The sequence below is a fragment of the Phallusia mammillata genome, chromosome 8 (genome assembly GCF_965637545.1).
Source record: "Phallusia mammillata chromosome 8, kaPhaMamm4.hap1.1, whole genome shotgun sequence".
NCBI lineage: Eukaryota > Metazoa > Chordata > Ascidiacea > Phlebobranchia > Ascidiidae > Phallusia > Phallusia mammillata.
In genome coordinates this window covers 14552806-14579288 of record NC_137259.1, presented here as the reverse complement: position 1 = coordinate 14579288, position 26483 = coordinate 14552806, and the positions used below count along the sequence as shown (strand labels likewise).

At 34.7% G+C, this 26483-nt stretch overlaps 3 protein-coding genes across 7 annotated transcripts in view; 1 reads left to right on the top strand and 2 right to left on the bottom strand.

Annotated features, from left to right (window-relative positions):
• On the bottom strand, positions 1-8636 carry LOC145204796 (uncharacterized). The gene is made up of 12 exons (XM_080077382.1): positions 6711-8636; positions 6336-6464; positions 5730-5848; positions 5440-5598; positions 5191-5273; positions 4509-4756; positions 3884-4097; positions 3409-3505; positions 1237-1370; positions 1000-1118; positions 844-893; positions 1-610 (listed from the first exon to the last, which is right to left on the bottom strand). Exons 1-12 carry the CDS (start codon positions 8608-8610, stop codon positions 455-457), a joined length of 3408 nt encoding a protein of 1135 aa, XP_079933508.1. The 5' UTR covers positions 8611-8636; the 3' UTR covers positions 1-454.
• On the bottom strand, positions 8636-9423 carry LOC145204794 (trafficking protein particle complex subunit 2-like protein). The gene has a single exon (XM_080077381.1). It carries the CDS (start codon positions 9313-9315, stop codon positions 8857-8859), a length of 459 nt encoding a protein of 152 aa, XP_079933507.1. The 5' UTR covers positions 9316-9423; the 3' UTR covers positions 8636-8856.
• Positions 9424-11367: 1944 nt separating this feature from the next.
• Positions 11368-26483, top strand: part of LOC145203823 (voltage-dependent L-type calcium channel subunit beta-2-like) — a 19709-nt gene continuing 4593 nt past the window's right edge. For 2 of the 5 annotated variants that reach the window (XM_080076137.1, XM_080076139.1), the window contains exons 1-8: positions 11368-11587; positions 12681-12770; positions 18580-18699; positions 19077-19199; positions 20720-20894; positions 22510-22594; positions 25145-25304; positions 26023-26191. In XM_080076137.1, coding sequence (XP_079932263.1) covers positions 11492-11587; positions 12681-12770; positions 18580-18699; positions 19077-19199; positions 20720-20894; positions 22510-22594; positions 25145-25304; positions 26023-26191 — 1018 coding nt within the window. In that variant the 5' untranslated portion in view covers positions 11368-11491. Of the gene's footprint in view, positions 11588-12680; positions 12771-14543; positions 14688-16170; positions 16379-18579; positions 18700-19076; positions 19200-20719; positions 20895-22509; positions 22595-25144; positions 25305-26022; positions 26192-26483 lie in introns of those variants that run through there. The other 3 variants (XM_080076138.1, XM_080076140.1, XM_080076142.1) reach the window with 3 other exon arrangements.

Genomic DNA, 26483 nt, shown 5'->3' with positions numbered 1-26483 from the left:
TTCACTACTTGAGTCTTTATTGAATACATGAATGCAATAATGCATTTACATCGTTATAATAAGACAAATGTAATTCGATGTCGAAAACCAAGCCCATTTAGGCGGGAAAACCGTAATCGTAGTAGCAGGTTAATTACAATAGACTTTTTGGGGCACGTTTTATACGCGCCAACTACTGCTGGATAAAAGTTTCGCCGACCTGTTTGAAATTGCAGAAACCTATTTTCTTGCAATTGTGTGCAACCACTCTCAAGTCAATACCATTTCTAATCAATTTAGGAACGGTTGATGGAATACCACAATCACACAGGCAACGATCCATTGATTGCTTCAACAAAACAAAAGAATCATATTTTATTAATAGTCAGAAAAGTTTGGATTTTTCAATATGTTAAAAAACATTGTTTTGTTTGGCAGTGGTTAGCACCAGAAATGCTAAAAAACGTAGTGCTTTTCAAATTTCTTCATTGTCTTTGCTCCACAATTTGAAGGTGCGATCAAATGAACAGGTGGCAATAAACTCGCCATCTGTGGAAACGTCAGTACACATAACCTTGCCTTCATGGCCGGCAAGCGTTTTGAGAGGAAGGTAGCTAGGGTTTCCCCAAATCTACAAAACAAGAGATAAAATAGAAAGTGTTTCCAACTTTCCAAAGTTACACTTTGAATTCCAACTTCCTAAAATTATATTTAAACCAGACTCAATCTTTGTTGTTTAATTGAAACCGCAAGAGCACATTTACCAAATAGATTATGTTTTGGCACAAAATTAAAATAAAACCAAACAAGTCTAGCTGGAAAGTTAAAACAAATATAAACATAAATAAAAGTGTAGTCTAAAACCTTTGCCGTCCCATCATATGAAGCAGTCAACAAATAATCTCCAGCAGTTTCTGCAAGTTAAAAAAGGTGTTTTACAAACTTACTTGGCATAAACAAATATTTCTTAAAATTAACAAACATAACAATAAAAAATGTAAGGAACAAAATAAAGCATACTTTGATACACTATCTTCGAAATAAGATTTTTGTGTGCTGGAATTGTGTACACGCATGTTGTTTGACGGAGATCCCATATTTTTACACTGTTGTCTGCACTGCCACTGGCCATTTGGTATCTGCAACAAAAAAACAAATTTTTAAATTGAAACTTCTGAAATATTGGCAAATAGTGTCGACAATCACAGTAACATTTTTTAAATCAAAACACAAAAAAGATTATATTGTTTTACTCACCCATTAGGTGAAAAACAGCAACTGTAAATTTCCTTCAAGTGGCCTTCAAGGAAAAATATACACCGGCCCGTCCTTAGATCCCATACTCTTCCATAAGTATCAAGGCCCCCTGTTACAACTAAAGCACCATCTTGCTGTGTACACAAAAACAAAACATAGAATAAACATCATTTTAACAAATGTTCCTATATATCCCTAAAACTTATGAAAATAATTAAAACTGTAATAAGGAAAGCTGTTTGATTAAATTCCGAATTTAAAAGTTCAATGAATGAGGTTTTTGACTCTGATGGGTTGAATGTTGAACTAAATTAAAGTTATCAATTCCAGGAGGAAAGAACTTAAATAGAAACTAGAAGAGTGGCTTTCTGATATACTTCCATTTTATATATTCTATACGATATTTACCAATTAACTATACACATCATTTGATCTACACATATGATTGTTTTTGTAAACAAAAACTGATGGGTCCCCACACGCGCGTTTGTGCGGATTTACAGTAAACAAATGTTGCGGTGATTTTTACATTCTTAAGGACAAATTTTTAGAAAGCATTAACCCAACAATAAAAAAAATTGTTCGTATTCTTTTTGCACTATTATTGTCATGTAATTACAAAATTAAAAAAACGTAACAAAGACTTAAATCTAATCTCTTGCTTTGACCCAGATATAGTCCTCCAAGGTCGGGTTTTGAACGCAATTTTTTTTAGAAAGCTGTAACAGTTGTGTTACAGACACTTTAAATTAAAAAGCAATTTGCTACAAGTGTATACATAACAAATTGTTTTTCATTTAACTTTGTTTCGCAAAATGAGTACCATTGACCTGTAGTAACCTCTCAGGGTGCACACGCCAAACGACTGTTTGACCTTTTGACACCGTTTTCAATAGCACGCCGTCATTCGTGTTCAACAATACTGTTAAGCCTAATTTATACATGCCTGAGTATTGACTCCTAAATTGATTGTTAAAAAACGCTACGTTATGAAGAAAGTTCTGAGCTGTGTTTGTAATACCGACTAGTTGACCTTAAGTAACCCGTGATCATGCGGCGGCCAACCTGACAGCGAGCATTTAAAAAAACATTTATTTGGCAAAAAAGTAAAGTTTATTTTTGCATCTTAACTTTTATTAACAAAGTTTTTCTTGACATATATAAAACCGAAGCACGCTTATTAGGCTGAAATCATGTCATAGGTGTAAAACCTTCGCCAAAACTAAAAATGTGAGTGATAACTTAATAAAACGACATAGCATTGCTGTGCAAAACAGCTGATTTCTAATCACTGAAACGATGTCTCGTAAAATGTCTGTCCGACGTCAAGCTGAGCCCTCCCGCTATCGTAAACCAGTGAGTTACTCTCTTGGTACTTCTGCCTACAGTGTCTTTCTTGACCAAACGAGCGTTAGACACATTTACGTTTCGGGAGCCTGTGGGTGAATCTCTGGGTCATATGAGGTCAAAATTCACATGGACCATCTTTAGACCAATATCTGTAATGTGTGTAAAATTGAAAAAGTTTGAACCATTCTTTCTTGACCAAAACGTGGGAACAATAGCCGCGCTAAAAATTTCACGTTTTGGGGGGCTGTGGGTGAACCGAAGAATCAAACGGGGTCAAAATTCACATGGACCATGTTTAGACCAATACCTATTATGTGTGTCAATTTGAAAAAGTTTGAACCATTCTTTCTTGACCAAAACGTGGGAACAAATCCGCGCTAAAAATTTCACGTTTTGGGGGGCTGTGAGTGAACCGAGGGATCAAACGGGGTCAAAATTCACATGGACCATCTTTAGACCAATATCTGTAATATGTGTAAATTTGAAAAAGTTTGAACCATTCTTTCTTGACCAAAACGTGGGAACAAATCTGCGTTAGAAAGAAAAAAAGAAAAAAAAAATATAGACAAAAACAATATGTGTCCCCTTCAGGGAAGGGGACCCATAATAATTAAATACATTCAAACAGGCAGCTCGGCGACAGACCCATTGTAAGCATAACACATTCAGGCATTGCCCACCAACCAAAGATAAAAATGAAACAAACAGTCAAATTATACAATTCAACCCGCAAATCTTAAAATTTATCTAAAAACCAAACCAACTTTTTTCCATGACTGAAGCTTGTAGCGTTGGCTTTCATGAAACTTCGCACATACATACCTGAAACGAGAGACAATGCACTCCTGCACTGTGTCCTTCCTGATGAAGAATTTCTTGCTCTTGGTCTAAGTCCCATAACCTCCAAGATTTGTCATAACTGAGAAACAAAGTTTTACAATTAAATCCAGCTGTGTGTTTCCACTAGGGTTGGGACACCGGGAAATTCTGATCCTGAAATTTGAGTGTTTTTTCTGTATCTCAACCCTGGGATTTTTTTGCTGAACATGAAAAGAATGCATCCTCTGTGTATATAACATGCCAGCAGTGTGCCGCACTTTCTGGTTTTACAAATGTTTTGTTTTGTAACCAAGCAAGATTGATTTAATTTACTAAAGTCAGTGTTTGCTTTCCTGCAGCTCTTTTGAAATGTCAATTTCAAATTTTCGATGTTTCAAAACTTTGCGGATTTATAAACAATATGGTCTCTAACTTTACTACAATTTGAACACGAAAGGTAGCCTAAGATTGCGTTTACCATGTTGTAGCAAGAAATCTTCCAGAGGGGTGGTAGGTGACCCCAGCCACTCTCATTTCATGCCCGTCGATATCAGCAACTGGTTCATCCTGTTGAAGATTCCACAACTTTACTTCACCGTCTGCAGAACATGAAGCCAAACATGCTGCTTTCTCATCAAGAGAAATTGTGGCATAAGGATGAAATGCAACAGCACCAACATTGATTTTGTGTCCTGGTAAAAAATTATGAAAAATTGTGTTTTAGGTGAATTTATTTTGAATACAGTCTAGTAGGTTTTTATGAGAGTAAAGCAATCTTATTGTCTTTCATGTGCATTAAGCACATCACTTGCCCTTTCGAATATTGTTGTCATTCTATAAGGGCATTTGGGGGGTCCAAAAATAGAAGAAAAGTCAGGTTTTTGGTGGATTTTTGTCTTTTATTTAGCCGGTTCATACCTTCTACCGACACTTAAAACTGGTTTAAACCCGAATCGTAACCAAAAACATTTGCCCTGATTTTGGAAAAAAACAAGAACATAGCAGTTTCTTTTTTTGATTCTTAATAAATTCACTTCGGGGCAATTAAAAAAACACACACAACAAAACAATTTGCTTCAAAACAAAAAACAATGTGTTTTTACCTCTTAGAGTCCTTATTTCCTCACAATCTGGTATAGACCATAGTTTGCAAAGTCCATCCCATGAACCTGTTGCAAGTAGTTTACCATTGGGACTAAACTGGCAACTTGATACAGGCCTTGTATGTCCAATTTGACTGCAATAACTTGATGTGGATTGCATTCTTCGATGAATTGACTGCAACCTTGTAGCTTTCTGGGTGTCCGGTTGTTTAGCATATTCACGTGCAATTTTAAGTCGTTCTTTAGCCCTGAAATGTAATGGATTTTAACAAACAGTATTGCAGGATGTCGATCAACATTTTAACTACAACTTAAGGGCAAAATGCTTTTGCATGATTAAAACACATGCATTAATATACAAATTTCCTCAATTCAGTTTTCAAAAGCCTATTTTGGCATAAATTTTTGGCATATTAAAGTTGCTGTAAACCAAAATCCTAAGTTATTGCAAAACCGACAGCACTAAATCTTTTTTTTGTTAAGTTTTGTTAAGCCTACTGTGTGGTTGTAACCTACTGGGTTTGACTCAAATCGTTCAATTTAAATAAAAATCACGGTGGATGAAAAATAACTCAAGACACTAATTTCCATACCTAGGACTTGACTTTAGGGGTAAATAAATTGCCGGAGGAAATTATATTGAACAAAATAAATATTTATGTTAAAAAATGAATTAGAATACCTTGGTATTGAATATTCAGCAATCCACCTTCGAGCTTTTAGCAACTCTTCGGAACCTTCATGGTACCAAGTTGTTTTAGTAAGCTGTTAAAAGACATTTTAATAAGTCTAAATAGGTGACAAATGCTGTTGTTTGCCAATGCAACAGTACATCCCCATTAATAATAATATATATACCTCACAAGTGCAACCATGTTTGTTTACAACCATTACAACACGAAAGAGCAAGATAAACTGGGACATAAATTACCATTTCTGCTTCTTTTTTTCTTTTTTCATCTTCTTCTTTACTGACTTTATTTACTGGTCCCATTTGAGCTATGGCTTCTCTTAATCTTTCTCTTCGATCCGCTGGTCCCTCTCCGAAATATGTCACCACTAGTCCACGTTCTCTTAGTTGTTTTTTGATCTATAAATAAAATTGCTATCGATAAACATCACTTAGTTCAATTTTCATTTTTTTTTAAGTATCAACCACGTTATCAAATCTACCATTTGTCATATTTTTCATGTGCAAGCAAATTAAAGAATGGTACATACCTCTACATCATCTGTTGTAACTTGAATCTGCCTGATTTTTTTCTTCCGTTCGAACTCAGCAAGGATTTCAGCTTGACGTTGGGTTATTCGATCCTCCAGGGACATTTCCATAGTACTTTCTAAGAAATAATACTTAAAGTAACTTGATACTGAGGTAAATATGTTAACCTTGAAACAGTACAAAAATAACAAGACGTACTTAGCAGCTTAAACTTTTTGTTGGAATTAGAACCATTAACCTATATATTTCATAGATGGTGCAATAACCAGTCAACCCAAATAACAAGAAAAGAAGGGGTGTCGTCTAAAACTGCAAGTCTGCTCAGCCTGATAAGCTAAATTAACCCACACTCAGCCAGTGCTTCGCCAGTGCAAGTCTGCACCAAGCTAGCCTATAGGAGATTAAACTATAGTGTTATTTTAATTACAAACCCTCACCCCAACCCCTAATTGTGTGTATTTTTTTTTTAAAAGTAGAAAATGACAATTAACGTGTACAGGTTAGCAGGCTAGGCATTGACTTAGTGGAAACATAGTTTGAGACGGTACAGGAAAAGGAGTGTTTGAGAAAAGTGATGTAAACTGTATTTTAGTTGAACAACTTACTGTAGTCTGTAACATTAATGTTTCCAGATGAAATTCCCTTTTGTATCGCCTCCTCCCCAGTAGAAACCTTCCCTTCCAAACTTCCATAGTTGTCCAGTTTCTTCTTCTTAAACACAATTTCATCTTCATCTGACATTTTTTTAGTTATTAGCTATACCACTAAATCGTAACTAACTATATCATTTAAGAACAAAAAAAGAATATTATAGCAAATGAGCTAATCTACATCCAGAAATATTGGTAGTAGACAATACAACATAAACAAGTGTACTAATATTTATCACAAGTTTTTTATTGGACCACTTCATAGCAACACCATTTTTATTCATTTTCACACAAACTGAGAAACAGTTTTTGTAGCCTTTGGTGTCAAACCTGGAAACATTTCTTGCTCTTTGAAAACAAGTCTACTTCCATCTTTACCAACAATATCAAGTTGAAGATTGCAATTACTTAAGTTTGTCTGTGGCTGGTCCAGTGGAGTAGCATTCTGTACTGTAACTTTGTATCCACGCTTAAGCAAGCCTCTTTCGTGAGCAACTGCTATCATTGACACAACTCTTCGATCAACTTCATACTTTATTGACCGTGCTCCGTAATGTATATTGTACCCATCTGCAAGTATGGTTGGTATTTCTGGGTCCTTCCAGTGCAGCTCAATGCCATGTTTCTGTTTGGCATGTTTTGCCCACATATTTAATTCTCTTTCAACAAGAAGGAATAGTTCATCTTCCGAAAATGGAAGAAAGTAAACAAACTCATTAATTCGACCCAGAAATTCATCTCGGCCGAAATGGTGCTTTAAAATTGGCCTTACAACTTTTTCCTTGAATTGACGTGAAACAACTGTTCTACTTGTATCACTTTCATTATTGTTAGAATCAGTCTTTGGAGATAAAAGCTTTTTTCGTTTAGTGTCTTTAGCTTCCTGTCTCAGTTGTGCTCCGTATTCAGCAATCTCATCAGCTGCGAGATTCGACGTCATGACAAAAATTGCATCTTTGCACTGTATTGTTTGTCCACGTCCATCGGTTAAACGTCCTTCATCGAACAGCTGTAATAAAACTGTCAAAACATCTGGATGAGCCTTATCCACCTCATCAAACAATACAACGGCATTTGGTTGAGCTTTTAACTTTTTTGTTAATTGACCTCCTTGATCATGTCCTATATAGCCTGGTGGGGAGCCGATCAACTTAGCAACCTCATGTTTTTCTTGGTACTCTGACATATCAAGTCGAACAAAACCTTTCTTATTGTCTTTGTGGAGGTAATTGGCAACCTGCTTAGCGAGTTCAGTTTTTCCAATCCCTGAAGATCCAAGAAAAAGGAATACTAATGGGTTGTCTTCATTGTACCAACCATTCTGTTTTCTTCTCACAGCAGAAGCCACTGTTGAAATAGCTCCTTCTTGACCGATAATATTTTCTTTCAGACGTTTTTCCAGTGGGTACAATGCTCTTTCTTTGGCTTCCTCTTCTTTTCTTAGCTCATTGGCCAGCTCTTCCATTTCTGTCAAGTACTTCCCAATAGCCCCATCTTTATCCTTGCAGTATTTTACCGCACTATAGCCCATGTGATTTTTCTTTGACACATCAGCATTGTGCTTGACCAATTCTTCAACCGCATGTTTTGAGTCTATGAGCACAGCATAATGTAGCGCAGTAAATCCTCTAAAGTCAGAAAAGGGAATTAAACGATCACTAAATTCTTCTTCTCGTATCAGCGCTCCTTGCATCCTGCTGACATTCTGCTGGGCCTTTAGACAAAAATTATCACCCATATTTGGGTCAGCACCTGCCGCTAACAATAATTTCACTGCTTCTAAATGTCCGCTTATGGCAGCAACCATAAGTGGAGTCCAACCAAGAAGGTGTCTGTGATTTAACACAGTGTTTTTTGATGACTGGTCCCATGATTTTATCTGGTTTAAAATGCTTTTAAGGTCAGAAATGTTTCCACTTGTGACAGCTTGCAGCAATGCATTTCCATTTTGTATCACATCTCCTCTTTGAGGACTGTCATCCACACTGAAAAAGCTGACACATGGCAATAACGCGAATGACCAGGGAAAAACACTTTTTGACCGCTTGTTATGATATGAATTATTCCACCATCTGTTGCTCTGTGCACTTACAGTCAAACTCCGGGAAATACAGAAGAGATTCTGAGAGTATGGTACAAAGTTGCGCCTAATTGGTAATTTAGCAACAAAACCTTGCAACAGAGGTATTTCCCTCAATGCAAGTCTGAGTTTTAAACTATGTGCAAACATTTATACAAACACACAACCCTAATGATCTGAAAACGACATCACAAACATGACAATAAATATGCATGTACATTGTACACCATTAAAAGAAACACAAAGGATAAATTCTATTTTAAACAATAGCCAGAATAAAAAACTGAAATAGTAGCCATTCATAAATCATAAGCAACAGGATAAATCAAAACATTATGAATAGACACTGAAACAATTTACTATTCTGAACATTCGAGAGACAACAATGAAACAAAATTAAATAACCAAAGGATTTTCTTTTTTTCGTTCAGGGACAATCATTGAAGAGGCTACACTGTCAAATGATTTTGATTTGATTTTATCACCAGGTACGTGAAATGGATTGCAAATTACGTCAGTATATGCGTTATGTAGCCGCCGAAACATGCTTCGTACTTCATTGTCCCGAAGCTGGGTGTTTGCCGCTTCTACCACAATCACGAACTTTACTTTAGTGTTTGTCACATAGCCATATATGCGGTAGTCCTCGGAAGGATAAAGCTGTCCCAAATAGAACTCTCGTAGGTCAGTCGTTGAAATAGATGTTGACTTGCCGAGGCTGGCAACTTTTTCTTCAATTACGTCCAACGATGTGTGCACCGTAAAATGGAAGTTTACCTCATTTTCGACATTCGGCGCACAGCGAATGTACAGCGGATAGTTTTCTTTCGCAATTACTCCAATACACACTGCCATACTAAACTGTTAGAATACGCTTAAGTTTAGCAAAAACAGCTAACAAAACCAAAACACATCGTGGGCTTGTATTGTGGGGGAATTCCCCACTTTTACGTCGACAATTTTTTTTTTATCATTAAATATCTTACCTAAATCAAAGTAAAGGGTAAAAGAAAACATAAATAAGATTTCGAAAAACACTTCTATTAATTAAAATTATAAATAAATTCACACAAACAGTTTTGGAGCAAAAAATGCTTCCGAAAAATTCAACCGTTTTTTATGTAGAATTTGTATCGATGACATTGATGTCATCTTAAAATATCAGTTTTTAAAAAAGATTTTTAACATTTAATACTACGATAGACAAGCAATCAGATGTAACAAATGCAAAACAGTGAGCAAAAACATTTAATTCGTACAACGGTTCTGGAATTATCGATGTACACGTCACGTACGTTTAGTGTTCCAGCATGTGGTATAAAATAAGCAAATAAAAAGTTTTGTTTGTTTATTTCGATCGAAACCGAAAAACCTTTTTTAACGTTAAGAAAATAATGTCTTATGCATCTGAAGGCGATGCAACATTAGAATCGCTATTTGGAAAGATATAAATCTAACTTCACCAATTTTATGTAATCTTCGTTATCTATTCGTGTTCGATTTATACGAAAGCTTAAATTATTTAGTTTTGTTGATGTTTTTCATGTTTTGGTGTAAAATTTTCATGTTGAAGTACGTTAAATTGACAACAAGCTATTTCAAACGAAGTGCCTGCTTTGAGTACATGTATCTTGTAAAACACAGATGAAGCGCCTTTCATTGTGAAAACATTCAGCCAATAATTTCGTGTTGGGTTTTGTTTGTACTTTTGCGTTGATTACTAATTTTGGTGTGAAAATTGAGTGTTTTGTGTGCCTAATTTAGATGCAAGGCAAAATTCTAAGCAAAATACTAGTGCCTAAAAATTATTTAAATTTGAGATGGAAAAAGTTCCTTTTACCACAGATAAATGACTTTCTAATGCACAAAGCACAAGTGGGACATAGGTTCTAAATATGTTTTTTCTATGTCTATTTTATAATTTTTATTTGTGAACTTTTGCAAGACGAATATTTAGTCCTGTTAAAATAACACTAAATAAAGTAATATTGTAATGATTATGTGTAAGAAAGTAATGCCTGGCGCTATTATCACTTGCTTTGTACCTGGTAAAAAATGGTCTTACACACGGATTTGCAAGACATAGTAGTCATGCAGGCTGGAGACGTGTTGGGAACTGCCATATTCTACACAAAGTCTATATATATAACACAATTTTGTGTTTAAAATGATACTGTGGGTAGAGAAAAATAACACATAAATTGTCTGATTTTTACAAACTGGAGAGCATAGACGCGAATTTGATTCGCCAAATTGAATAAAAATTTCGGGTTCTAACATTTCAACGCTAAATTGCTGTTTTTCATGTAAATTTGGCCGCTTAATTTTCATGTAAACTTTAAATATTTGTGTTCAGCGTGCATTATCACGCTCAAATGTTAGAACCCAAAAGTTTTATTCGATTTTGCCTATGAAACTCACAGTAAATCCCACCAGTGTGTAAAAATCAGACAATTTATGTGTTTTCCCCTATACCTGCTGTATTAATTTGGACACAAATGGCGTCCGTGCGGCTCTATCACGAAACAATGGGTTTGACTACTTGTGTTTTATACATACTTTGATTCTACAGACTGAGCAAAAAATGCTAGGCCAGAGGTGTGAAAATTATATAGCTGGATAGCAAATAATAATAAACTGAACACCTAAGGCTGCAGATTTGTAGGTGTATTTTAAATTGCCAAAACTGTTTGGGTTTATCAAAAAATATGTTTGATTATATGTGATTTGTATGTCAAAAAATGGGGCCCGTTTGGTATATACCAAATATCGCATCTTATCAATGAAAGTCGCCAAGAAATCAACAAGAAAAAAAGATCACTTGTCTGCCTTGGGCTTGATAATTTTTTTCTGTGAAGTACATCTTGCTCCGGGTCATGGCTGTTTGTTTTCAAAAACCTAATTAGAGTTATTATCTTTTGCAGGCTTAACGTTTTAGGATAACTCGGGTAGTAGTTTCTGCTCTTATCTAAATAACAGCAATTTTCTCTGTAAATATTGATTGTTGTTATTTAAGTTGTAATAACATGAAATGGTCCTAAGGAGTTCAGTGGAAATGTCTGTGGACCATCAATATGTTATAAATGATGATGCCATGCACCATACTGACACACTTGAAGTAACAAAGGTAAACATTATTAATGAGGAAAATAACAACAGATAACATGCTTTATTGTTCAACGTTTCAGCAAATGCTCACGCCATCATCAGTGAGGGGTGGTACTAAATACACACATGTTACTGCATGTAACCGCATGGTATTCCGCTTAGAATACTGTATGGTGTGTTAAATGTATACAAGCCACAACAAGGGTAAAATAGACCAGATTCTAGTATTATTTCAATTACAAGCCCTCACCCAACACAAATAGCTCTAAACGTCAGCGCTTTCAAAAGTCCGCAAAATTACAATTTTTGTAAAAGCATATTCAAGTCATTTTCAACTTTCGTGTGATAACATGTGGTCACATGCGGTAACATGCGGTATCATGCGGCCATGCAGTATTTAGTACCACTGATCAGTGAGAGGCCAGATTGGTTACACTTGTTTATAAACTTATGATTTTTCATTAAAATAAACAGGTTACAAATATGCAACTTGTATCTGACTTTACCTTGTATTGTTTTGAAAGACATATTGCTCAAATATGTTTTTTTCTGGAATAACCAAGGCCACATATTAAGTTTTTCATATATGTATATCCAAATAATATATGTAGTTTGTAAAACTGTTTAAATACTATTATCAAGAGAAGGCTTGTTTCTGGCACAATAACGCATTGGTGTTTACCACTGTTTGGAAAAGAATTGCTTTAAACAGAATGAAGTCCCACATTCTAAATTGTAACTTTTTAAGTGTCAGAAAAATTGAATGAAACTATCACATTTACATGTTACATAACCAGAGCATTTATGTGTGTTTTTTTGACGATTACAGTTAGGAAGTCAATTGAATTGAATTTCATGATTGTGCACAGGACAGAGATAAGTTGAATTCAGTAACACTTGCCTAGCTTTGAATCTCATAAGTGTTCTATATATCCATACACTTATCCAATTAGACATTAGACATATATATTGCAAAGCGTAATGCTTTCCACACTTATGTGGCTTGTAGGTCGACGGCAGGCTATAGCTGGGTTGCTTTGTATCTCAGATGTCTTACAAAAAAGATTGCGGTGTATTCTTGAGTTAAAGGTGTTTTATTTTATTTCTTGTAGACACATGGAGTAAAAAGTTCTAACAAAAAGAGTCGATTGAAACATGGTGGAAGTATGAGTGGATCATCATCTAATTCCCTCACCAAGCAGGTATGATTGTTTCAAAAAATATGTTTTTACATTTTTTCAAACCATCTGGTAATACAAGTTTAATGATGAAAATAATTAATGGCCCAAATAAACATAAAGAGGACTTGCTCCACTGATCATGGCATGAGCATTTGCTGAAACGTTTGAAAATTAAAGCATGTCGTTTTTACATCTATTTAGGCCATTATATATTTTCATCATTAAACATATGGACAGATGCCTATATCTTGTCAACAGTATTGCAATAAATTAGGAAACAAACAAATAATCTGTAAAATTACAAACATACACTTTGTAAAACATACAAAAAATGTGATGTTTAAAGACTTTAAAAGATTAATAGGAACCCAAAATGATTCATACTTGCTTTTAACCAAATAGAAATAAATGTCATTGCCAGCACTGCCAAATCATAAAAGCTTTACTAATTCATTTTTTGCACATCCAAAATCAATTTGCAAATTTTGCCTTCAATATGGTTTGAGTTTCTAATAAGTGCGAACAAAAAATGAACTGTTCAATTATTTTTGTCACCTATACTAAACAAGCATTGGTGTCAAAGGATAAATTTAAATGTGCCTGGAAAAAGATTTGGTAGGTTACTGTTTTTTTAAATACTAGTTCTATATAATGCTTTGTTTTGGATTTTTATGCACTTTTTTGTCGAAAGGGTGTTTAAATTGTCAGTAATTTATATATTGGAGTATTTTCATTTGTTTTCATGCCAATTACTTGATAATAACCATTGACTTATCTTGAAATATCATTGGGCAGGCACACAAGCATTTATATTAATAGTTGTTTTTTTCCAAGGTAATCTTTAAGTGTTAGCAAAGTGCAAAAATGACATCATAAGTGGATCTAAACAGCACCGTAGACAAACCAAAATGCGATAACTTTGCCTGTGCGGTCATACTGTTTCCTCGAGCTATACACATTAGTTCATGGCCCAACACTGAGCAATTACATAAGAGCAAGCTGAGTGGATTGAAAACGAAATATATGATTCAGTCTGGGCATTTGTACCACCCCTGTACCCCCTCTGATAGCTGCACCTCATTAATTATGTATGGATTCTAGAAAGCAGTTAAAGGCTGTGGCATAGGTCTTGGTTCTGGCAAGGAGAAACAGTTGCAGAGGGCTTGCTACTGTCCAATACAACAAAGGCTTGTTTTATTCAGTTCAGATGGCCCTATTTTTTGCTATGTGCCAGCTTGCATTAAATTGCTAGTAGTAACAAAGATGCACGGTATGTTTAGGTGTGTTGACTGACTTTAGAGATGTAGAAATATTGATTAGTAAATTGGAAATGTTATTGTGCAACAGGAAGACCTAGAACAGATTTGATTTTTTAATGGGAATGTATTGTCTTTTTTCTCTATACTGCATACATATACGTTGTGCATCTGAATATATTTTGTTATGTTAATTTTTGATGTTATTGTTACAAATGCATAGGAAGCAAACTATTTCAAAATATAGTTGTTAAAAAATTGATAATCAAGAAATTTATTACTTGGCAAATGGGGACTGTAAACTAAAGCAGCCCCTGTAAATATTATGTGAAACAAATGAAATGTTAGGATTTAAAAGCATATGTTTGTTTATTGCTTGTCCTTAAAAAACGAAAACCTTTTTTAAATCAGTGTTATGCAAAAAGACATTAACATACAAAACATGCCAAAACAAGCGCTGTTTATCTATCAACATTAAGTACAGTTAACTTGCGCTTTCAGTTTGTTTATGTGATTTTTTCGGCTACTGTAACCTAGCTAAGTGAATGTTATGCATGGTTAAACCTGGCTGCAACCTCAACCCAGATCTCAAGTGGATGTAGTATTCGATGCTAGGTTCTCTATTATGTTGGAGAGAGGCCCAATGTCCTCTTCAGACAATTTGCTGGGCTATCAATGGCAGGTAATACACTCTGGAACTTTCTCTACGGTTGACACGGTTGTTTATTTGCTGATTTCATTCAAATGTTTTGTTCGGAGAACTATGGCCATTAATGTTCAGTTTGAGAAATTTTGCCTAAAGCTCATGGTCTAAAAACTTTGATATATATAAGTGATTGTTTTTTTTATCTCAGTATGTCAGTATGGCAGGTTTGCAAGAAGTTTATGAATTTTCTACCAGCCTCTGGGTGTTGATCTGTATTGGGACCAAGTCTAGAGAAAAAAATGTTTTTATTGTTATCAGCATTTAACTATTGTTTTGCTGACAGAATATTTAGAAGGTCGTCTATGATTTGGTATTTAACCTCAGACAAAAACCTTATTATGCTGTAATATGAGAAACATGCAAGTACTAATTTTGTCCCTTGTCAAACTAAACACATTGGTTGGTGGGACAGATTCTAGTGATGGGACGGGTACCTGGTACTTGGTACTCGGTATCGATGGTATCGAACGATTTCAGTGGTATCGATACTCGTACTCGGTATCGAAATATTTTGTCTCAGTTTTCGATACCAACGTGCGAGTACCGAAAGCCGATTTACACTATAAGAACACTGAAAACTTTGTGCCAATATATGCTTCGGACAGTACAAATTTGGGAAAAGTTTCCGCCAGGTTACGAATTTTTTTCGCTATCGTATGGAGATTACTTTTTTCGGCATGTGTGTGTACGCGCCTGTACGCCGGCCATGGCAGATAAATTAGCAGGTGATATACAACCAAGTACAACACTGTACTTAAGTACTCGGTAATCGTACTCGGTATCGAAGGTATATACATGTGGTACTCGTACTCGGTATCGGTACTCGCTTCAAAACCTGGTATCGTCCCATCACTAACAGATTCCACAATTTACTATTCTAAACACATGTTTGCCCTTTATGATTAGCTTTTTGCATTCATAAGAATGTGGGTTTGAAAATTTTTCCACAGCACAAACACACCACCTTCAAAAATGTATTAGTTGCATAATCATTAGCTCAAATCAAATGATTTTAACAACATTTTGAGGTGTGAAATTATAGTTTTCTCTTTTTTAAGTCACAAGTCCAGTTTTCCTAAATGTAAATAGATTAAATTTACATTACCATGTGGAATAAAATATTTATTAAAAGTTTGGTTAATATAGAATTACTTTTCTATAAACACTACACTGCAATGCAATGCAAAAATAGTTAAAAATTGCTTTGCAACATAAGGCTCATCAGCAACTCAAAATCAATGGCAATGGCCAAAAGGATTATCACCTTGTAAGTGCTTAGGGACTGGACAGTGTTGACAGATTGATACCCGCAAGCTCCAATCCCTATGCTACAGCTACCAATGTATACAGGCAGCCCTGCACTAAATGGCTTATTAAGACAGATCTGCATTTTTTCATGTTGCCAACGTCATTGTGCAATCTCAGTGGAGGCTTAAGAGAATTCTCTTGGGATGTACTATAGCATGCATCTCACCACAGTTTCAAAAGCAACTGCTTATGCAATTTTGCAAATTAAAGTGCCAAGTGTTTTGTTAAGCTGACCGCCTGCCTAGGCTTTGTCCTTCAATTGATTTTTTGCTTGTGTCCTTGTTCTATTGACTGTCTCAATAGGATACATGTAATTGCAAGAAGGCTTAGATATGGAGAAGCCTCATAAAGCTGTGAATGTAAGTGACTTTGAAATGGCAGACTTACCCGCTATTTAGGCAGTTGTTCATAAAATAAGATTGGCAGTTTTATTAGTGAGTCTTTTTTTAGAAATTCATTTGTTTGGATTCCATTTAAGACTTATAATTAGAGCACTTGTAGCACACAATACAAAGAAATGTTTCAGACTTCTTTTAGGTGGTGTGCTTTGCTGTACTGTTTTTAGAGCATTTCTAGATTAAGATACAGTGTGGTTCGAACATCTAATACCAATATTGATAGAATTGAATTGATTAAACTCACATGTAAGAAATTAAAACCTTACGTAAAAAACATATTTTGCACAATACATGAAACTTTAGGCCATCATTGTTAGTGTACTTTTACATTATAAAACGAAGTACTTTAAAACAAACCATTGACATTCATATCTGTTATATTAAGTCATTTGCAGTGTAGTTGGACTGTAAACCAGGGGACGGCAACTATTTGACTGCCACATGCCAATTTAATAGTAATTTCAAAGTAATAAAGGCTTGATGTGACACATTTTTATGTGTAATAATGTTTTAAGTGATAGAAGCAGTAATCAAAAACAGACAGATTTGTGTGTATATTCTGGGTTTGAAGGACTATTACATTATAACAAACACAAAACAGGCATTGGAACAGTTCAATTATATCAAAAAGTGCTTGACTTTTTTGAATTAAACTTCTGAGTCACTTTACATATCATGAATAAACAGCTTAGGCAAGAGGTTGACGACTTCTATTTAAACCAAGCAACTACTAGAATTAGTAGTTGTATTTTCAACTTTTGTGTTTTATGGACAAACTAGAATGCTGTTTTTGTGCTTTAGTTGCATAATAAGAATTAAAATGGTTGAACTTAGTTTATTCATCCTGTTGTTTATGGGTCCCCTTCCCTGAAAGGGACACATATGTATTGTTTTTGACAGTGTTTTTCTTTTTTCTGTCTAACGCTGGTTTGTTATACACGTTTGGTCAAGAAAGGGTGCTTTAAATTTACACAGATCTTAGTTATTAATCCAAATTTAATCCTCCTGAAGTTTGACCTGGAATGATCTAGCGGTTCACCCCTAGGCCCCCAAAACAGAATATTTATGGGTCCCCTTCCCTGAAGGGGACACATATTGATTTTACTCGATTTGTTTGTTTTTTTGTTTTTTTCTTCCTAAAGTTTGTCCACCTCGTTTTGCCTTGAAATGTTTGATGGATTTGGATGAAATTTTCACTGATGGAAGATATAGTTATGTAGATGTGCCATTTGTTTTGTTTGACTCAATAGCCCCAGTATTTACCCCACTAGCCCCCTAAAATGGGTAAATTGTAAACAATGTCCGATTTGGATGAAATTTGGACAGTTTGTTCATTGTTTAACTTTAGGGCGTTGATTGTTGTGTTTCACCCTGTAGTCCCAATATTTACCCCACTAGCCCCCTAAAATGGGTAAAATTTTAAACAATGTCCGATTTGGATAGAATTTGGACAGTTTGTTTATTATTCCATTTTATGGCGTCGATTGTTGTGTTTCACCCTGTAGCCCCAATATTTACTCCCCCATTAGCCCCCTAAAATGGGTGAATTTTTTAACAATATTTGAGTGAAATGACATTTTGACAGTTTGTATAATATGCCATTTGAGATGTCAGTGCTTCACGCTATTTAGGCAAACAAACTTATAAAAATATCTGAATTGCATGAGATTAGGACAGTTTGTACTTTACATAACATGTTTATTTAGGGAACACTACCAATCACTGTGTTTGACTTTACAACACCCTTTCTTGTGGTTGTCTGTTTACAACTTTGCGGTATCGGGGACCCATGAGTTTCTGCCTGCAGAAACAATCAAGGTTGTAAAAGATGTTGGATGATATGGGACCCAGTATATAATAAGCATAGGGAATTTATTACAGTTGCAAAATAGGTTGTAGTGTATATGCTGTAGTGAAATGTGCTAAGCCACCCTTCTAGTTTTTTTAACGGCTATACTGATACATGCGCTAGGAGTTTCATGCTTTGTTGTTTGGTGCAATGTAAGGTATTCTAAAAAATTTTGTACCATTTAAAAGGATTTACTCATTTTCACCCCTTAAACCCTAAAATATTCGTTTCTGTCTAACGCTGGTTTGTTAACCGTGCTTGGTCAAGGCAGAGTGCTTTAATTTGACTTTACATGTATACTGTACTTTTTTAGGGGTCAGCAGATTCCTGTATGAGCAGACCTTCCGACTCTGATGTATCATTAGAAGAAGATCCAGAGGCCGCTAAGCGTGAAACTGAACGCCAGGCTTTAAACCAATTGGAAAAAGCTAAGGTTTTAACAAATTTTGCTTCTGTTTTTAGAACTCAGTACTTAAGAAGCAGTGGTGAGATTCATTTTTTTGTCAGCTGGTTCTACCACAAAAGTCATATTTTTCAGCCGGTTCTGTTACAAAAAGTCCATTGACAGTAATGCTAACCGGTTCGCTGATCTCAGAAAATTTCGTGAGACAGTTCTATAGAATCGGTGCGAACCGGCTGAATCCCACCACTGGGTATAGTCCAGTTATTGAGACACTGCATACTACATAAGAAACTACAATTCTAAAACTACAATTGTCACTGAATAAAATTTGGTTTAATGTTAATGTTTTATTGGTATTGAATAATTATTTGATTTGTTATTTAACCATATTTGTTATCTATTTTCAGACCAAGGCGGTAGCATTTGCTGTTCGGACTAATGTAAGTTATGATGGTTCCCATGACGATGACTCTCCTGTCCAGGGTGCTGCAGTTTCGTTTGAGGCAAAAGATTTTCTTCATATTAAAGAGGTATTTATCAAATATTAAGACCAATGGGTATAGTCAGTGGTAGGATTCAAATTTTTTGTCAGCCAGTTCTATCACAAAAGTCATATTTTTCAGCTGGTTCTGTTACAAAAAGTCCATTCACAGTAACCAGTAATGCTAACCGGTTCGCTGATCTCAGAAAATTTCGTGAGACAGTTCTATAGAATCGGTGCGAACCGGCTGAATCCCACCACTGGGTATAGTCCAGTTATTGAGACACTGCATACTACATAAGAAACTACAATTCTAAAAAATGATCAAATGTACAGCTTGAATCTTTGTTGTTATATAGAGTCTGGTCATAAAAACTGCGTATCCAGCTAAAAAATCATTTAAAACTTTTAATTATTTGAATGTTAAAATTTGACCACCTGTAGTACAAATTTCTTCGCAAAGCAGCTTACAAGACCATGTGAAATGCAAAGTTATTTTTAGATAGTAATAATGCACCTGCTACTGAAGATAAATCCATAGGGAGGATAATAGAAAAAGAATAAAACCCCTAAAAAACCTAAATGGCTAAGAATGTACTCACATACTCGTATATGGATAAAAATTGAAAATTGCATATGTTTGAATGGTTAGGAACACTACATGCGGACTTAGAGAGTAATTTAATTATAAACATAATTGCCAAAGAACTAGTGTATATGGAATAAATTATGCAGACGTTTCAACAATCACTATTGGTGCTTTATATAATGTGTTATACAGCTTGATTGACAATCTGCACTGATTATGACAACAGTGATTGTTGAAATGTTTGCATAATGTATTCTATATATGCAAGTTCTTTGGCAGTTATGTTTGTGATTAAATTTGAATGATTAGTTATGCAATATCTTGAGATATTTGTTTTACTTTTTCAGTTTATTGATTGCCTTTTTTGATTGCCAAACAGATTTAGCTAAAAAAATCTACTGCCTTGCATACTATGTACAACATAACATTTTAATGAACATTTTTAAAATCTTTTATGAAACCTTGTGTGTCAAAGTCTAAATTACTGATGTTGGCATAAGTAATTGCAAATATACTAAATAAATCTTGGCATTTTATGCTTTTGATTTTTCATAGTGCTACAATAGTATAATGCAGTAGTTCTCAAACTATACGCCGCGACGCCCTGGTGCATCGTTTTAAGTTTCCAAGGGCGTCGCAGAATAGTTCCGTTTCGTGGATTTTTGTGGTTGTATCAATAAACACAACTTAAATAATAAGTTTCCTCATTAACCTTTATTTGCTGGTGCGTCGCAAGATTAGTAAACTTTTACAGAGGCGCCGCAACAAAAAAAGTTTGAGAACCACTGGTATAATGTAACCATGTCCTGTCATTATCCACCAACTTTACTCTTTTGCACTCCTTAATGGTTTAATGTTATGCAGCTATTGTTTTAGTGCTATTGTGTGTTTTCTTGAATCACTAAACGAAAAAAAAAAAAACTTTTAGTTTTATCAAGTGGATTTTGATAAAAAAAACTTTACATACTTAAACTTTACAGAAATATAACAATGACTGGTGGATCGGTCGATTAGTCAAAGAAGGCTGCAGTGTTGGTTTCGTTCCTTCCCCTGTCAAGCTAGAAGCGATCCGCCAGTCTCAAACTCCAGGATCCAAGTCGAACAAATTCTACATGTCCAAATCTGGAGGCACGTCAACGTCCAGTCTCGGAGATGGTAATAATACTTTGTCTAGAAAGGCTACACCTCCCTCCTCCCCAGGTGCTGTTATATACAAAACTCAGGTAGCATGCCCATATGCTCTCATCTACGTCAACCCACCACTGGCATTGCCTGACATCACATGCTTATTGGCTGTAGCTACTTCACTATAACCAGTTCAGGCTTGCATGTAATCTAAGAATATGTTTAAAGGAGGAACACTATGCATGGTTCGATTATTCTGAGAAAAAAGATGCAGTATCAGTTTGAAGGAGGTTTTTCAACTTTTAACATTTCGATTTTTTAACCCAGCTTGGGTTTATCTGTGCAGCAAAATCATAATACACCAGGCTTCATGGGTACTATACCAAAGGGTTACAAACTTAGGTACAATATCAAATCAAGCCAGTCTTTCAAAGTATTCTTATATATGGCAAGGCATAGGCCTAAAAAATTGCGGTGGCATTTGCACCCATCACAGAAGCCTACAACAAGCCTGACGTACTATGTTTCATTTAGGAGTGTGCCATTATCACCTGTTTGAATTGATACCTTAGGGTTGGCTCCAGTTGAGAAATTATGTGCATTAAGCTGAATAATGGTTTAACGGGTGGTCAGATACGTCAAGGCTGACATGTGCAGAATATGAGGTAGGCAATAGTGCCTATGATTCAACTCACCAGGGGCTTATCACCAAGCTTGTGTAGCTCATTTGGAAGAGTGCCAGCACTAGAAAGGTTCCTGTGGTGTGTTCGAGTGGAAGGTTAAGAAATAGAGTCAAGAAGCTCTGAGCATTGAAGTCATTTGCATATAGTTGAGCGTGAGGAAAATAATGGCAAAAGTTGGAACAGACTGCTGTTAAGTGGTGATACAAAATGATTGAAACAAACTGGTTAAGAGCAATGTAACTTAACAAAAGTGATAAAGGTGTAAGTTTTATATGTACATTTACCTGCTGATCGTTAAAAACAAAATAAATGAAAAATTCATTGGATTCGATCGAACCAGTTAAGCCAGGTTCAATGAAACCATTGGTTTTGAGCATACATTACTAGTTTTGAACACAATTAAATGATGTAAAGATATTACTTGAAGGTCATGTTGATCAACCAAAGAAAAAAAGTGTATTCATTTCACTGATATAGCACCTATCACTGAATTATGTTGCTGCTAACCATTCACTACACTATGAGCAAAATTGTGCCATAAGTTCAAATCATTGTTATTGATTTCCAATGCAATGTGATTTATAACCATATAAGATATTAAATTATTGTATACAATTTTGTTGTTTTATTGCATGTTAAATGACCAATTGATATTGGTAAAAATTATTTCTCCTGGTTGCAAATTTCGTTTTTATTGCATACAGAATTCCTGTAGTCTGTTATTAGTTTATTATTGCTTGACAAAATTGCAAAAACACTAATTTGTTAATAAAAAGAAATTTTGCGTATTTGATTTTTCGTTATGGTATTGTCCAATATTTTTAAAGCATGCTTTAAATTTGTCTATCCTAAAAAATCGTGCAGAAAACCCTGGACCTCCAAAGATGAATAGTAAACCTTGATCAAACAGAATCGGCTATAACATGATTAAAAAGTGTTCACTAAGTTGTGTATTATTACAGTGACGTATGACATGGATACTAATGGCATGGACGAAGATGATTCGGATTCACCAAACCCACAACAAAACTTCTCCACTACACAAAGGTCGGTTTTATGTATATATCTTTTATTTTAGTGATCCTGAGGTCATTGGTTTAAACCAGGGTTGACAACCTTTAAAGTGGCGCATGCCAATTTACTTTGTTTTTATTTGGTAATGGCTTCACTTTTCAACTTTTGTCGGTAACAGTCGATTGTGCCTGGTGACCTTAAGAGTAAGCAGAAAGAAGAGTGTTTTGTGCATGTAGACTGGTATTTAAGACAATGTCATGATAAAAAATTGAAACAAGAAGTGTAACAGGTTAAATTGTGTGCCAAGAAAAATCACCTTGCATGCCTGGGTTTTTGATCCCTGGTTTAAATCTTTGTAACTTACAAACCTGTAAGGCACTGTTTTTCAAATGTTGGCTGTAACCCAAGTTGGGTTGCCTATAAATATTTTTTGTTGCCTGAGAATAGCATTTAGTTTGACATTGATTTTATATTTTTATATTCAACTGTTGCATACATATACATATAATTTTAACAATAATTTTGCACGAAATGAAGCATTTTTTAGTTTATGATATAATATAGTTTTTAGCTCACAGTGTACCGTTGCTGATTGTAACTCATAATGCATCAAGCTTGCTATAAAGTTAGTTTTAAATCAGTATTGTTTAGTGTATAGGCCAAATCATTTTAGCCAAAACTAACAAGAAATTGTTGAAAACACAAACCTACAACCTGCATATTTTTAGGCCAACTAGTGGTCAAACAAAATTCATAATTGATTATAAGTAACATTTTAGTCCGTTAAACAAACTTCACTGCTATAAGCTTGGAGAACATAGTGTAAATATTTCACAGCATACTGACATTGTTTTAGAAATTGTGGGTGTCCTACAGATAAACCTTGGGCGTAATCTTTCTCTGCATAGATTAAATGTTTTGTGTACACTTTGTTTGGCTGTGAACATGAAAGTGGTGCACTTTGCATAAATAATACATGATACACAGAGAATGTTAACATTTTCCTGTAAAAACAAGTTTGCTTACCAGGGATAACAACAATTTAACAAAATCAAATAAATTTCATAAATTTGAAATAATGTGTTTTTTCAGAAGTTTATGATAGGTTTTTTATTTTTTGAGTATTAATGCATTATTATGTTTTAATAAGAAGGGCCTTGAACTTAAAGAGCACTCCTTCAGTAGCTGTTTTTTTTTGCTTTTATTTTTATTTTTATGGACAAAAAAATTATAAAACTTTGCAAAAAACAAATTTTCACCATTATATTGAGTCTATACATATTTTACATGATTTAAAAAAAAAATTACTTCATCTAATTTACCAAAATTTTTTACACCCCTTACCAATACGGTGGTACTAAATACTGTTTGTTACAGGAAGTTGTAAAGGACTTGAATATGCTTTTGCAAAAATAATAATTTTGCAGACTTTTGAAAGCGCTGATGGTTAGAGCTATTCGGGTTGGTTGAGGGTTTATAATTGAAATAGTACTAGAATCTGGTCTAATTTACGCTTGTAGGGGCTTGTATTCTCACATTTCACACACCATGCAGTATTCAAATCGCAATACCATGGGGTAACATGCGGTTGATTGTAAGTGTGCAATTTCTAGTTCTGTGGCTTTAGGAATAATTGAGTACAATTTCATTACTACTATATTGTTATTCCAAGTAAGACCCGCATTGATTTATCTTATGTCAAAACACTTTTTACCCTGGTTTGTGTACAAACCTGTAGTCAAAAAGCAAATTATGTTCAAAAGGAGTGCAGACGATCAGCGGCAATGTAATCTTTTAGTTGTAAAATTATTACTTTCACCCATTTAAAGAGGCGTTATTTGTTTCTGTCTTATTCAAATAGAGTCAACCCCTGTTACACAGGCTAATTCTTGTAGCGTGTTATGGCATTACCCTTACCTGCAGTCAATTGCCTTTTTTATAGTCTTTTTTAAGACAGACTGAAGAACATTTTTTTGCTGTGTTTTAAAATTGTCTTCTTGAAAAAATATATTATAATTTCCCCCAAGTTTTCTGATGTCAAAAAAATACAAATTGTTGCTCAGAGTCTTATGTAGTTTACTTTGGATTAACCTTTAGAACTTAAATTACCCATGTTTAGCATAATATGTTCATCCAAAAATAGCAATAAATTATTGATATAGTTGTGTGTGTTAAAGTGCTTACATGCAAATACGCTTAAGTACTATTTAAACCAGCGCAGCTCACCTTTAACAAACATACTTTTTGACCTTTGTATGTACGTACATAAGATTTTATCCTTTTACAGTACCTTATGGTGCTAGATGAAAGGACAGTCCCTTTTTTTAATTAAAAAAGTGACTTTGGTTGCCTTAAAAAATTTTAATTTGCTGTGTACCAGTTTCATAAATGTTTCATTTTGCGAAACAATAAATAATTATGTACTTACACAGAACTTTTTTTCGTCATTTAGTCTTTGAACAACACATGCATATCATTACCTCGCTATTGATTATAACTTTTAAACAAAATTATGATTTTAGCCAAAGATGTGATATATATAAAAAAATAGTTGATTTATCTGTTTATGTTGTTTTCTCTAAGAAGCCCAAAGACTTCAGTTTCATCAGTAAATTCTGGAGGTGCTAACAAGGATGGCAAGCGAAAAGCCTTCTTCCGAAAACAAGAGACCACTCCGCCATACGATGTTGTGCCCTCGATGCGACCGGTGGTGCTTGTAGGACCGTCATTGAAGGGATATGAGGTGAAATTGTATTTGTAGACTCTCTATAACTGATGCATAATTTATATCAATTGCGATTTTGATGTATTTGTTAGATTTTTATGTGTTTCAACATTGTGCAATGCAGTCTTCTCTAATGTTTGGGTATTATGTTTGGTCCAATATTATGCATTCTTTTGCATCTAAAAGGGTTAAATTTGCATAGTGTGCAAGCTAAATTTCGCGAACTTATTACATCAAGAGGATTAATATGATAAGTAATCAAGATACAGATATGAAGAATATTTTTTCGTATCTACTCATTATGCCACATGTGATTATTGTGGAGTTTATTATAACAAATTCTTGCACTCTTCGGATTTTGGTTTAGTTAAAATGGTTTTCTTTGCACTTTAAAAAACTTCACCCCAAGAGCAGCTTGAACAAAACTGAAACTGACTGAAAAAACTTTGGTTTTTAATTAGGCTAATTTTATTTTTTAATCAAACATTGTGGAGGGTGTCATTCCATAACTTGTTAAAAAAGTCCTTTCATAACAATTTTTTGGGTTTGTTATTGCTTTTCGTTCTGGCACTGTGCTTAACCAACACAATTTAAAATGAGACAGTTAATTCACATGAAGATAGAGATTGAAATAACTTTTATATATTTTCTATACCTTTCCATCAGTTGTACATATCACCACTGCGCATGTCAAAATTATATTTTTGGATCATTTTTGTTACCCTAATACTTTTAGGTGACTGACATGATGCAGAAAGCCATATTTGATTTCTTAAAAAGAAGATTTGAGGGACGAATTTCAATTACAAGAGTTACAGCAGATATTTCATTGGCTAAGCGAGCTGTACTTAATAATCCAAGTAAACGGGCTGTCATTGAAAAATCTAACACCAGATCCAGCTTGGGTAAGTGTTTGTACTATCTTTTGGGCTGCAAAGTTGTGTTTTTGCACAAATGATGATTTTGTAACCCCAAACAAGTTTTTCAATGTTTATGTGTAATGCGCTAAAATGTGTTGCCTTAGTTACATTGTTTCTTCGGTTGCCATATGTAATTTCAATGCTTTTGAGCAACTGGATTGTGTTTCATAATGCATATATGGTGTACATGTAATCTGCTTGCAATACCCCCTAATTACGCTAAAACTACAACTCTGCATTTGTTGACTCCATCTTGGGCTTGGGAATTCAAAAACTA

Coding starts and splice junctions, on each gene's coding strand:
- LOC145204796 (XM_080077382.1), bottom strand. CDS start 8,610: ATGTTTGCACATAGTTTAAAACTCAGACTTGCATTGAGGGAAATACCT. Junction 5,849..6,335: donor CATTAATGTTACAGACTACA/GTAAGTTGTTCA, acceptor ATTATTTCTTAG/AAAGTACTATGGAAATGTCC. Junction 1,371..3,408: donor TGCATTGTCTCTCGTTTCAG/GTATGTATGTGC, acceptor TTGTGTACACAG/CAAGATGGTGCTTTAGTTGT.
- LOC145204794 (XM_080077381.1), bottom strand. CDS start 9,315: ATGGCAGTGTGTATTGGAGTAATTGCGAAAGAAAACTATCCGCTGTAC.